This window comes from Mustelus asterias, unplaced genomic scaffold (assembly GCF_964213995.1).
Source record: "Mustelus asterias unplaced genomic scaffold, sMusAst1.hap1.1 HAP1_SCAFFOLD_291, whole genome shotgun sequence".
Classification (NCBI taxonomy): Eukaryota; Metazoa; Chordata; class Chondrichthyes; order Carcharhiniformes; family Triakidae; genus Mustelus; species Mustelus asterias.
Genome location: NW_027590256.1, coordinates 259,315 through 271,986, shown reverse-complemented (window position 1 = coordinate 271,986; position 12,672 = coordinate 259,315). Strand labels below are relative to the sequence as shown.

At 42.8% G+C, this 12,672-nt stretch overlaps 1 protein-coding gene across 1 annotated transcript in view; it reads right to left on the bottom strand.

The window, feature by feature from the left end:
• Positions 1 to 10,609, bottom strand: part of LOC144486164 (antigen WC1.1-like) — a 37,546-nt gene extending 26,937 nt beyond the window's left edge. Inside the window, exons 1-4 of the mRNA XM_078204237.1 lie at positions 10,570 to 10,609; positions 6,642 to 7,286; positions 5,220 to 5,474; positions 287 to 505 (exon numbers count right to left, since the gene is read on the bottom strand). Coding sequence (XP_078060363.1) covers positions 287 to 505; positions 5,220 to 5,474; positions 6,642 to 7,286; positions 10,570 to 10,609 — 1,159 coding nt within the window. The remainder of the gene's footprint in view (positions 1 to 286; positions 506 to 5,219; positions 5,475 to 6,641; positions 7,287 to 10,569) is intronic.
• Between the last annotated feature and the right edge of the window lie 2,063 nt (positions 10,610 to 12,672).

Genomic DNA, 12,672 nt, shown 5'->3' with positions numbered 1-12,672 from the left:
TCATTTTGATAACTTCCTCATTTAAAAAGTGATTGCGGATTATTGGTAACGTTTGATGAGGCCAGTGTCAAAACGATTTGAACTGTTAGACTGGTTTGGATATGCTTTTGTTCGTGGGAATGGCAATAATGTCATTTCCTTTGGTTTTATTCATTACAGGGATTGTTTGGGTTTTTTTGTTTGTACTCACTGGAGCAAATCACATTGACATCGTTTCTGTGTGTGCACTCGTGTTGAGTTACTGGAGAAAGAGGACAATGGAACAGACTTGTCTCATTCCCTTTACATTCCAAGCGATTCCTCCGTATGAGACCAGTGCCCTGTCGAAACTGGACGCGTCTTGGTAGATTCACAGCGACTCCACATTGCAGCTGAGCACAGACCACATCTGCGGCATTCCAATCCCAGTGAAGATCACACACTGTTTCCCAGTGTTCAGCGTGCTGGATTTCCAATCGACCCGAGCATCGGGACTCTCCATCTGCTCGTGCAGCATTTCGGCGACCTGAGTAATATCAATTCACGAGAGTGCAATTTACTTATCAATGACCACTTATCACATAGCTCATCAACATGAATTTGTCAGATTTCGTTCTTAGTTTGATTGGATTTCCGTCCAATAGCAATTGTTCAGCACCGAGACCACCTCCCAATGCCTAATGTTCCTCCACCGTCACACCCGGCCAACGCTTCTGTTTGAAATATCACTGTACGCTTGTCGGTACTATATTTTTATTCTGACGAATCCAATGCGATCAGTGTGATGTAAAAAATAAACACTATCCCCACTGAAAGCTCTGCAAGCATCTATGAAGAGAAAAAATGAGAAATCCAAGACAAATAATCTCTTTCAGATCGAAACCAATGTATTTTTTGCTCCCTTTTCATTTCTTTAATGTTTTCATTCAGAACCCAGACAGCAACATTAGGCGTCACATTTCACTTTCATTTTTACCCTGTGTTGAACGAGAGAAACTTGAGTATCTGGAATAACCATAGTCCCTACAGTCATCCCAGCCTGCAACATTGTCTACACTTGATTATATTTCAATCGAACACTTGAATCCAAAATGACGCTGAAGTGTTATTTCTGCAGCTGACATTAAGTTGCAACTATTGATGAAACAAAAGGAAATTAGGGACAGAGTAAGTCCGTGAAACTCTACGTGTTAGTGTAGTCAGAACAAGAAATGCAGTGGCCAGGTACGTATAACATTTCCGTTCAGTACGACATTCATGTCTAGTCAGCTGGACTGTAATGGGAGAACAGTTTGGCACAATAATATAATGTGGAGATGCCGGCGTTGGACTGGGGTAAACACAGTAAGAAGTTTAACAACACCAGGTTAAAGTCCAACAGGTTTATTTGGTAGCAAAAGCCACACAAGCTTTCGAAGCTCGAAGCCCCTTCTTCAGGTGAGTGGGAATTCTGTTCACAAACAGAGCTTATAAAGACACAGACTCAATTTACATTGTACTTTAGTAAAGCGTTTGACAAAGTCCCTCATGGTAGGCTAGTGAAAAAGGTTGGATCCCATGGGATAAAGGGGGAGGTGGCTAGATGGGTGGAGAACTGGCTTGGTCATAGAAGACAGAGGGTGGTAGTGGAAGGGTCTTTTTCCGGCTGGAGGCCTGTGACTACTGGTGTACCGCAGGGCTCTGTATTGGGACCTCTGCTGTTTGTGATTTATATAAATGATCTGGAAGAAGGAGTAACTGGGGTGACCAGTAAGTTTGCGGACGACACAAAACTGGCAGGACTTGCAGACAGTGAGGAACATAGTCAGAGGCTACAGAAGGATATAGATAGGCTGGAAATTTGGGGAAGGAAATGGCAGATGGAGTTCAATCCTGATAAATGCGAAGTGATGCATATTGGTGGGAATAATGTAGGGAGGAGCTACACGATAAATGGAAGAACCATAAAGGGTGTAGAGACGCAGAGGGACCTGGGTGTGCAAGTCCACAGATCTTTGAAGGTGACGTCACAGGTGGAGAAGGTGGTGAAGAAGGCATATGGCATGCTTGCCTTTATAGGACGGGGCATAGAGTATAAAAGTTGGGGTCTGATGTTGCAGATGTATAGAACGTTGGTTCGGCCGCATTTGGAATACTGCGTCCAGTTCTGGTCGCCACACTACCAGAAGGACGTGGAGGCTTTGGAGCGAGTACAGAAGAGGTTTACCAGGATGTTGCCTGGTATGGAGGGGCTTGGTTATGAGGAGAGATTGGGGAAACTGGGGTTGTTCTCCTTGGAAAGACGGAGGATGAGGGGAGACTTAATAGAGGTGTATAAAATTATGAAAGGCATGGATAGGGTGAACGGTGGGAAGCTTTTCCCCGGGTCGGTGGTGACGTTCACGAGGGGTCATAGGTTCAAGGTGAAGGGGGGGAGGTTTAACACAGATATCAGAAGGACATATTTCACACAGAGGGTCGTGGGGGCCTGGAATGTGTTGCCGGGCAAGGTGGTGGAGGCGGACACACTGGGAACGTTTAAGACTTATCTAGACAGCTATATGAACGGAGTGGGAATGGAGGGATACAAAAGAGTGGTCTAGTTTGGACCAGGGAGCGGCGCGGGCTAATTGTTCCTTGTTTCTCGTTTTAAGGCTTCATTCTATGATCATCTTGCTGGTGCCAGTACAGAGCGAGACTGCGGATAGTTGGGAACCTGTCTCGGGGGCAGGGAATTCATATGGTGTTCGTGGAAGTGGAAATGAATAGGGTTGGGAAGCATTTTCCGATCAGGGCCATTGTGATCTCCTGGACTCGTTTCGATCGCCTCAGGGGGTCGGAGAGGAATTTCCCAGATTTTTTTTCCCCATATTGGCCCTGGGGTTTTTCACTCTGGGTTTTCGCCTCTCCCTGGAGATCACATGGTCTGGAATGGGGGGGGGGTGGGGGTGAGTTAATAGGTTGTGATGAACAAAGCATCGTAGCTGTGAGGGACAGCTCGGTGGATAGGATATTAGGATGTAGATAGGCTGGAAAATTGGGCGGGGATCCTGGATTCAGGATTCAATCCTGGACCGGGGAGCGGCGCGGGCTTGGAGGGCCGAAGGGCCTGTTCCTGTGCTGTATTGTTCTTTGTTTGTTCTTTGTTTGTACATGAATAATGGTTGGAATGCGAATACTTTTTTTTTTTTCCCCATATTGGCCCTGGGGTTTTTCACTCTGGGTTTTCGCCTCTCCCTGGAGATCACATGGTCTGGAATGGGGGGGTGGGGGTAAGTTAATGGGTGTAATGAACAAAGCATCATAGCTGTGAGGGACAGCTCGGTGGATAGGATATTGGTATGTAGATAGGCTGGAAAATTGGGCGGGGATCCTGGATTCAGGATTCAATCCTGGACCGGGAGCGGCGCGGGCTTGGAGGGCCGAAGGGCCTGTTCCTGTGCTGTATTGTTCTCTTTGTTCTTTGTACTTAGAACTAATCAAGTCTTTAAGAAACAAAACAATGGGAGTGGAGAGAGCATCAAGACAGGCTAAAAAGATGTGTATTGTATCCAGACAAGACAGCCAGTGAAACTCTGCAGGTCCACGCAACTGTGGGAGTTACAAATAGTGTGACATGAATCCAATATCCCGGTTGAGGCCGTCCTCGTGTGTGCGGAACTTGGCTATCAGTTTCTGCTCAGCGACTCTGCGCTGTCGTGTGTCGCGAAGACGCTGCGACAACGGGTGAATGAACACCGCTCGACAATCACCAGGCAAGACTGTTCTCTTCCTGTTGGGGAGCACTTCAGCGGTCACGGGCATTCGGCCTCTGATATTCGGGTAAGCGTTCTCCAAGGTGGCCTTCGTGACACACGACAGCGCAGAGTCGCTGAGCAGAAACTGATAGCCAAGTTCCGCATACACGAGGACGGCCTCAACCGCGATATTGGGTTCATGTCACACTATTTGTAACTCCCACAGTTGCGTGGACCTGCAGAGTTTCACTGGCTGTCTTGTTTCTTAAAGACTTGATTAGTTGTGGGTATTCGCATTCCAACCATTATTCATGTAAATTGAGTCTGTGTCTTTATAAGCTCTGTTTGTGAACAAAATTCCCACTCACCTGAAGAAGCGGCTTAGAGCTTCGAAAGCTTGTGTGGCTTTTGCTACCAAATAAACCTGTTGGACTTTAACCTGGTGTTGTTAAACTTCTTACAATAATATAAAACAGACTTAGATACCATCTGAGTCATGAGCGCAAATCAGGCCTCTAAACTGTCTTCTGAACAGAAATTGAGTTTAGCCACGCCAGGTCAATACCTCTGCCCTCACTTTTTATTCCCCTCTCATCCATACCCGCACCCACGTTTCAAGAATTCAGTATTCGTAAATTGAAAGATAGTGGAAAGGGCAAATGCCTCAGCCACATTAAATGGACTGCAGTTGCTGAAGAAGACAGCATGACACCACTTTTTCTAGGGCAGTTAGGGATGGACAGGAGTGCGATAAGAACTCGAGAACCCTGAGTGAGATGTTGCTTTGGAGGGTCGGTGCAGAATCGATGGGCCAAATGACCTCCTTCTGCACTGTATGAATTCTGTGATTGACGAAATATAGAGGAAGCTCGTTATTCGGGAATGTATATGAATCACTCTGCAATTATAGCAGAGCAGTATTCGGTTTTCTTTTCAAAAATCTCAGCGCTGTCGAAGCCAATGGCTTCTCTTCCTCGGTTATTATAAATTGTGCTGTGCCCGGCAGTGATCCAGCCATTCGCTTTTGCATGTAGGAGGAACCTGAGCAGTGAGTCCAGAGGCGCATTAAGTCAACCTTCCTGTCGCCCAATTAAATATTGCAACAAATTTATTATTGCAAAAGTAATCTAATCAGTAATGGATTATTATAGTCATTCAAGTAATATTGTATTTGTTTTCGTCCAGAAATTGTTGCAATGTTGCAGCAAACCGCGCAGGAACGCGTCCCTGTTATTAAATCGCGACATTATTAATAAGAGTGTTCGGGAATACCAAATAGGAGCAGTGATCTGTTATTCACTTCCTCGACACTGCACCGCTATTCTATAAGACAATGTCTGGCTTATTCGTATTTAGATATATGCATTACGACCTTCACTCAATAACGTTTGATCCCTTTGTCCAATAATCATCTATCGAACTGTCTTAAAAAAGAAAGCTCCGCATTTGTCCGCTGCCTTCTGAGGCAGACCACGTAGTATTTGTGGATAAGACATTAATTTCCCGAATTATCAGGGTTTGTACCTGAACAGATTACTGCAAAATCTTGCTGGTGTCCACAACCTTCTCGACCAATCACAGGCCCTGACCCTGGACCAAAATGAGAGATAAGCGGCATCGCTGTGACAGAACCACAATCCAACAGCTGGCAAACAGCTTCCGCCTCAGGTGATGACCATGCCTCATCTTTGCAAACTGTTCCCCAGTTTCCATTCCAATAAATCTCCAGCCTCCCAGCACAGGGATGGCTTCCATTCAGCAGCCTGGGCAGTGTACTTCCTGAGAAATATATTTGGATACACATAATTCTGAAAGTATTTTCGATGAAAAATTCGAGAAAATGTCGGCAAAACTCAACATTAATCCCATATCGTTATTGATCAACGTCACATGGCACATTTAATCGCATGAACTCTATCGTCCCCCTGTGTGCGAAAGTGCTGGAGATATCAGTTTTAACGTAGTTGCTATTCTATTAATTATTTTTTTAGATATCACTGTATGTTGCCTTGCTTTCTTTTCAACAATGAAAATGTCACTGAAATGCTGCAGTCTAACCATTTCTTACGAAGTAAAATGCTTATTGAATTATATCACAAATAATATTTGTCCTATTGATATTAATTATTTTCTAATTATGCTAACAGAAACTTGGCCTTTTATCTTTCCGACACATGCTTAATAAACTGTCCGATTTCAACATTTCAACTGTACATTCCTGTCACCTGGCTGTGTTTGTGGAACCTGATGAGATTTAATATTAGGAAGTTATTGCAAACAAGGGAATCCCATCAAACTCAGATAGGAATTGGCCATCTCTATTCTGTGGGACAAATGGTCATTCTGTTCACACCCCGAGAATATGCAGTGGAGAGAAATTAGAAGGATTTGTTTGGGACATTCGGAATCTGCCAAATCAGCGCGAAATCGGATAGGTAACTGAAGACATTCGGTTGGGACAATGGAAGATAGGTGTGCAAAAGATGTATGGATTGTCAGCTTCAATGTGGCTATGTGCTTAAAGAGAGACTTACGAATGTTCATAAGCATTCCACTGGAAAATTATTCACAAAATACACAAGCAGTTGATCAGCAAACGTCATTTCCGTTTACGTAGTCACATCCCACTTAATATACATTTTGTAAATCGCCAACGAATCAACTGTGAGTGAGGCCGGGAGAGCAATGTGGGTCAGGGACACTGATGAATTGTGTTTTCTTTCTCAATCTGTCCCAGGGACGTGTCTGTGTTTCTTATGACCAATCTGTGTTTCCATCTCTGAGTGCACGGCATAAATATTCAAATGCGAATCAATATATCATGAAATTTGCATCTTACTATGTCTCTTCATTCTCAGCTACCCATACTAACTGCTGATCCATTGGAGCTCAGAAACTTCCTTGGCCGACTTCACCTTCATGTACGCGATCAGACGCACCACAAACGGCCAATGCAACCAAGAACTTTTGGTTGATCAATGCCTGGGAGCGGCTGCTGGCTTCGCGAATGGAAATTTAAACTGTGATTGTGACATTCCCCGCAATCTAGCTCAGCGGCTGTGGCTTTCGGGAAAACTTCACTGGACGACGTGATGAGCGGTAAAGGACAAATATTTACGTACTGCTTACAGAGGGGTTTGTTCATTCTAATATGAATGCAACATGAGTATGCGCTGACAAATTGGACAATGACTATCATTCCATTTCTGGTGACGGACAGTTCCAGGTTAGTTCCCTCGTCGTCGGGAAAATAAAACATGGAGAAAGCAGAAAAGTAAATACCTGAGCAGATGACAGAGGCATCATAGGAATGTGACAAGTCATATCGCGACCATCCACCTGACTGACATTTCCGCAGGGCGTTCTCGTTCCCTCTGCACTGAACATTGTAGGTCACAATGTATCCGGATCCTTCGCCAAAGTAAGCCCCACGGGGAGCAGAGAGTGCAGTCCCACAGCCGAGCTCCCGACACACAACAGCAGCATCTGCCAGGTCCCAGGGAGAATCTTCCACAGTCCCCCACTGCCCTAAGTAGCGAATCTCCAATCTCCCAACGCATTCACTGATCCCGCTCACCAGTCGTAGTTTTTCTGTCCAGTACAAATGATAGCAAGATTCAAAACCAGTTAAACCCCCAGTCTCCCAGCACAGGGACAACACATTCACGATTATAATGAAGAATCAATCTGCCAGTTGGACTATCCTAGGTTCGCAATAAAGGACGAAATTAATTTGAAACATGAAACAATAGAAAGATAAATATATGGAAACCACGTGAGTGAGCAGGTACCAGGAGTCAGAGAGAAGATTCCGCCAAGGCAGCTGCTCAAGAAGAATCTTGGTCGCTGTGGGCCCGGAATTTATTCTGTATTCCAAGGAGAGCTGACGGGGAACGGGACGAGCAGGGTGACAGTGCTCTTAATCACCTTGATTGGCACTGATTGATAGAAAACCGTTCTCAGAGTCCCAGGAATGCTTGGGCCCGGAGTGAATGCTGAAATGCACCTGTCTCTGGCAGTCAATAAGAAAGGCTGGTGTGTGACCTTCTTGTCTGCACGTCAATGTTGCTGAGATAGAAAGCATAGCCCTTTTGTCAGAGACAGTCGTGTGAGTGAAGAGAACCCTACAACCTCTGCACTGAAGGGAACCACCTCAATTGTCACTATGCATGAACATAACAGCAGTCCCTCAACTGGGATGACACACCTTCCGGAAATGCCCGGACGAGCCTCTCTTCTTGTGATTGCTAAAGGGCAGGGGCGCTGTTTACTGACCAGAAATGCACTGAGATTCTCGGCCAGTCTCTGGATGTAATGATCTGGATTGGAAATGATAGAATCAGATAATGTGTAAATAAAGGGCAATTACCTCGACGTTGACTGTTTCCGGGTCCGCCTGTAATGAAATGCTGAGAGTTGGAGTTTGCCCAGGCTCGGAATGAGTGAAGGTTTCATTTAAATACACCAAATGGCTGTGGAAAAAAAATCCCTTCACTTTGCAGAAGTGGCATCTGTGATTTCATTAGATTCGCATGAAACAATATATACAATTCCTGCAGAAATCCAACATTGGTAATGTGATAGAAGAAGGCGAATTGTTTTCACAGATACACACTGATAACTTGGTACAGTCTCTCTTTGTCGTGTCTGTGGTTGGGTCTCTTGTTTGAACAGTGCAAATGCGGTTGCGTTTGGGCTGTTCATTTTGGAAGAGTCGACTGAAACACCATAGTGTTGCCATCCCTGCAGAGAATAATGACATTTAAAAGACGATATTACAGTTTTTAATTCTGAATACCATTGACCAATTATCCCTGATGGTAGTCAATGACCGAAAAAGAACATATTTTTGCTGTAATACGATATTAGAATCTACAGCGAGTAACATTTAATTATATTCGGGATAATGTTCAGAATGTTAACAGTTCTGGGAGGATTCTTCAATATATTTGACTTTTCATATTCTCCTTCGCTAATACTTGCAGCCCATGACCATTTAGATAAATAGCTTGATTTGCTGCTTGATTGCTAATCAATTCAAATTTCAGTTGGCCTTATTGCGGCTGCTGATACTCAAAGACTCACGGGCGACACGGTAGCACACTGGTTAGCACTGCTGTTTCACAGCTCCAGGGACCTGGGTTCGATTCCCGGCTTGGATCAAAGTCTGTGTGGAGTTTGCACACTCTCCTCGTCTCTGCGTGGATTTGGTCCGGGTTTGCATGTGCTCGTCTCTGCGTGGATTTGGTCCGGGTTTCCTCCCACAGTCCAAAGATGTGCGGGTGAGGTTGATTGGCCATGCTTAAAAAAAATGGCCCTAGTGTCCTGAGTTGCGTAGGTTAGAGGGATTAGCGGGCGGGATATGGGGATAGGGCCTGGGTGGGATTGCGGTCGGTACAGACTCGATGGCCGAATGGCCTCTTTCTGCACTGTATGGTTTCTATGGTTCTAATTCGCTCACTGGCATTCTCTGCTCTCATTAACCTACAGCGACTCTGAAACATCAATGCTTCCTGTTATTTGGAACTAAGAGTATTTGTCAACTAAAATCAATAGGTGTCAGTAAAAGTGGTGCTGGAACTGATTATAATCGCCAACAAAATACAATGAAAAAGAAGAATATTTAAGGCTGATGTAAAATGTTGGAAATTATGTTTATTAAAACAGGACATTTCTGAAAAGAGAAGGATAGATTCGGACAATTCAGAAGTTAGCTCTGTTGTGATCTTTTGATTAGAGCACATGGTTACTGTGTTGTTTTACATTCATGTTTTTCAATACGGATTCGAGCAGCTCCCTGTTAAATATTGTTTTGCTGGATGTCCTGAGAACGTTACTTTTAACCATACATTTGAGACAATGTTAAAATACTGGCCAAAAGGAACACACACTATACAAATATGACCAGTTGTACGAATCACATAACTTTCAATAATTATGTATTCAAATAATCAGCTCTTGACTGAATAAATATTTTCCTGGTTGTAAAATCAGAAAACTCTGATCACTATAACTGTAACCATGAATTCCGTTTTACTGCACGACATAATGTAAATACCTAACAAGTGAGCAGAGACTAATGAACATAAGAAATATGAGCAGGAGTAAGGCACAGATCTAATTCATGCTGCGGATATAATTGAAATCAATGATAATGTCATTCCTAACCTATTCCGTCAACTTTAGGCTAGCAAACAAGTTTATCTCCAGAGATTGTGAAATTTTGATAAGACATACAGAAAAGATATTGGCCATTATGTAAGGTGATACAGAAAAAAACGTATGGCCAAAGTGATATGGGCCATTAACAAAGAGTCTGTGAAGACGATTAATTATCGGAAAGAACTAAACATAAAAATATATGAAATAAAAGATGCCATTGAATGATATAGTTCAGAATGTTGGAGGCCATCAATAACCAGACATAATTGTTCATGCAATCCATGTACGTGAAATCAGTGGTATTATTTTGAATGTTCTCGCTGCTATGTCAGTCTTAATATTTAATAGCAAGAAAGCTATTTTTTCCTTCCTCCCCTGAATACATATCTGCAGCATACTTTTTCTGAATATTCTAAATTCAGTGCAAGTGATTTTAAATTAATAACTTTAATTCCCTGCGCCACACGAAAATTCTAGTTTGAAATCCCATTGACAGAATGGTTGGTGTGGGAGGAGTCGGCACAGCTGCAGTTTTCCCCCTGGATTCTGATTTAGAACTCGCAATATTCTGACACTGAGCTCTCTCTCTCTCTTCCTATCTGTCTGGAAATCGCAAGAGGATAAATCCCCCTCCAGGCTGACGGCAAGGAAAATGGGAAATAAAATCGCCTATTTCAAACGGTAGAGCTGAAAGTCAAATAACACTACATACGTATTAACTTGTGAATTTTCCTCGACACAAACTGTTCCATATTCGCTACAGATGATCATTCATCGGAATTAAATGCGCACTTTTCATGTTCATTGATTTTGATCAGCTGTCGATTGGTAAAAACGATTCATGGTGCAACATGCATTTCAGTCAAACGCAGGAGTAAACTGCCAAGTACATGCTACATTCCGTGTCCATTCACTCCGCCGCTTGCTGAGTGGAATCAGTATTTTAAATGGGCATATTTGACAAAAATGAATGATTTCTTTCCTTCTGCCATGAGGTGAAGAGTGAAATTGTTTACTTTAATGGCAAAACTCATGCTTAAAACAAATCTTGGAAAATTCTATTCGAAATTTCAACAGCAGCAAGAGAGATAATTTACCTAATTTTGTCATAGGCAATACTTTTGCATTATATAATTCATTGGAACTGATTAAGCAACATTCTAATTTTGCAAATGTGAATATTAGATTTTAACATTTTACGGACTGCAGCCCATTTTTGCTGCCACTACGACTCTTTCAGATGCATAATAGACAGGAACTGCAAACCCGAACACATCTTGCAGGAAGCAAAGTTGTTAAAATGTGGAGTGTGGAGGGAAAGTTAACTCCCTGAATGCAGAACATCAACCAAACCAGCACATGCTACCGACTGAACTCACGCGGGTATTTTTCCCATCTATTTCTCAATAAAATAAGTTTCTGAACCCGTGCAAAATAATCTATGGAATTCCCTTCCCCACATGAAGCGTAGTTTTTTGATCCAGTTAGTTAATATTCCATGATGTACAATTCGTGAAAAGCATAAATGTTGTGACAGCGATATCCCGTCAGTTAAACAGTATATTTTTAAATTATTGGTTGAGTAATAAATGCCACCAAACACGATCTGACAATAGTGAGCAAGGAAACTGAGCAATCTGCATTGGAACTCAAACAAACAGACTCGCCCTCGGAAGGAAGCCTATAATACTGTGCAAATACAGCATATTCATCAAAGCATTTTTACAAATGTGCAATTCAAAGTACATGCAATCATGAATATATGTACTGAACATATCAGTTAGGTATGTAACAATTGGATCGTCACACAAATTTCTGTCACAGAGATTTCTGAACAGACACCACCACTGTGTGTCAACATTCATAGAAATAAAATATATGCCGAGAGCCCACACTAAGTGCATTATCTCTTACTCCACAGCACATTACATTCTGCGTAATAAAATGACGCTCCAATTCTATAACATTTGGTTCACAGTAAGTGGGGAGGATCAGTATTTTAGTCTGTTGTGCCTGGAAAAGAACTGCAGAGTTCAAAGTCACATAATCAATGGGGTTGGACTGGGTGTCAAATCTAAGACTGACACAATTCAACAGAGAGCATAACACATATTTGTATCGATGGAAAGTAACTATTGAAAGCTGCCAGTAAAAGGGAAACGGTGAAAGTTGGCTCATTGTTGGCACTCTCAGTTTAATATCATTGTATCAGTCTGTTTTCAAAGTCTCGTTCTACAGACTTGAGCACAATTTCTCGAGAGATATCTCAGTTCAGATCGGAGTGTGTGCTGCATTGTCTGAGGTCCCCGCTTCTGGACAAGACCTTAACGCAAATGTCCCATTGTCCGTTCATAAGGAGCACTCGAACAAGGCAGGGGAATAACCCGGCTGGACTGTTTAATATCTGCCGCTCAAATATCATCGCAAAAGTGGTCTCAGGTGGCCGTTATCAAACTGTTGCACGGAGCAGCACATATAGTTTAAACTGACTTCAACTTTTCCTACAGTACAATAGTTGATACAGGGATTTTAAATGTATCTCATTGAGGTTAAGCTGGTGAAATTCCGCCACGAAATAAATGGCATGAAATTTAATGGTGTTTTTTTTTTCTCGATCGGGCGCGGATGATTACCTTTCAAAATTTGATAGAACTACGAAAGGTACACTCCAAAATTTGTTTTATTAAAACAAATGAGTTAAAATACTTCAGTTTCCAAATTAAGCGATCATGCAAAAAGACAAATTTGAATGAGATCGAACATTTTTTTCTGTAAATTGAACCCAGGCACCACAACAGCCTGTTCAAAAGCGTTC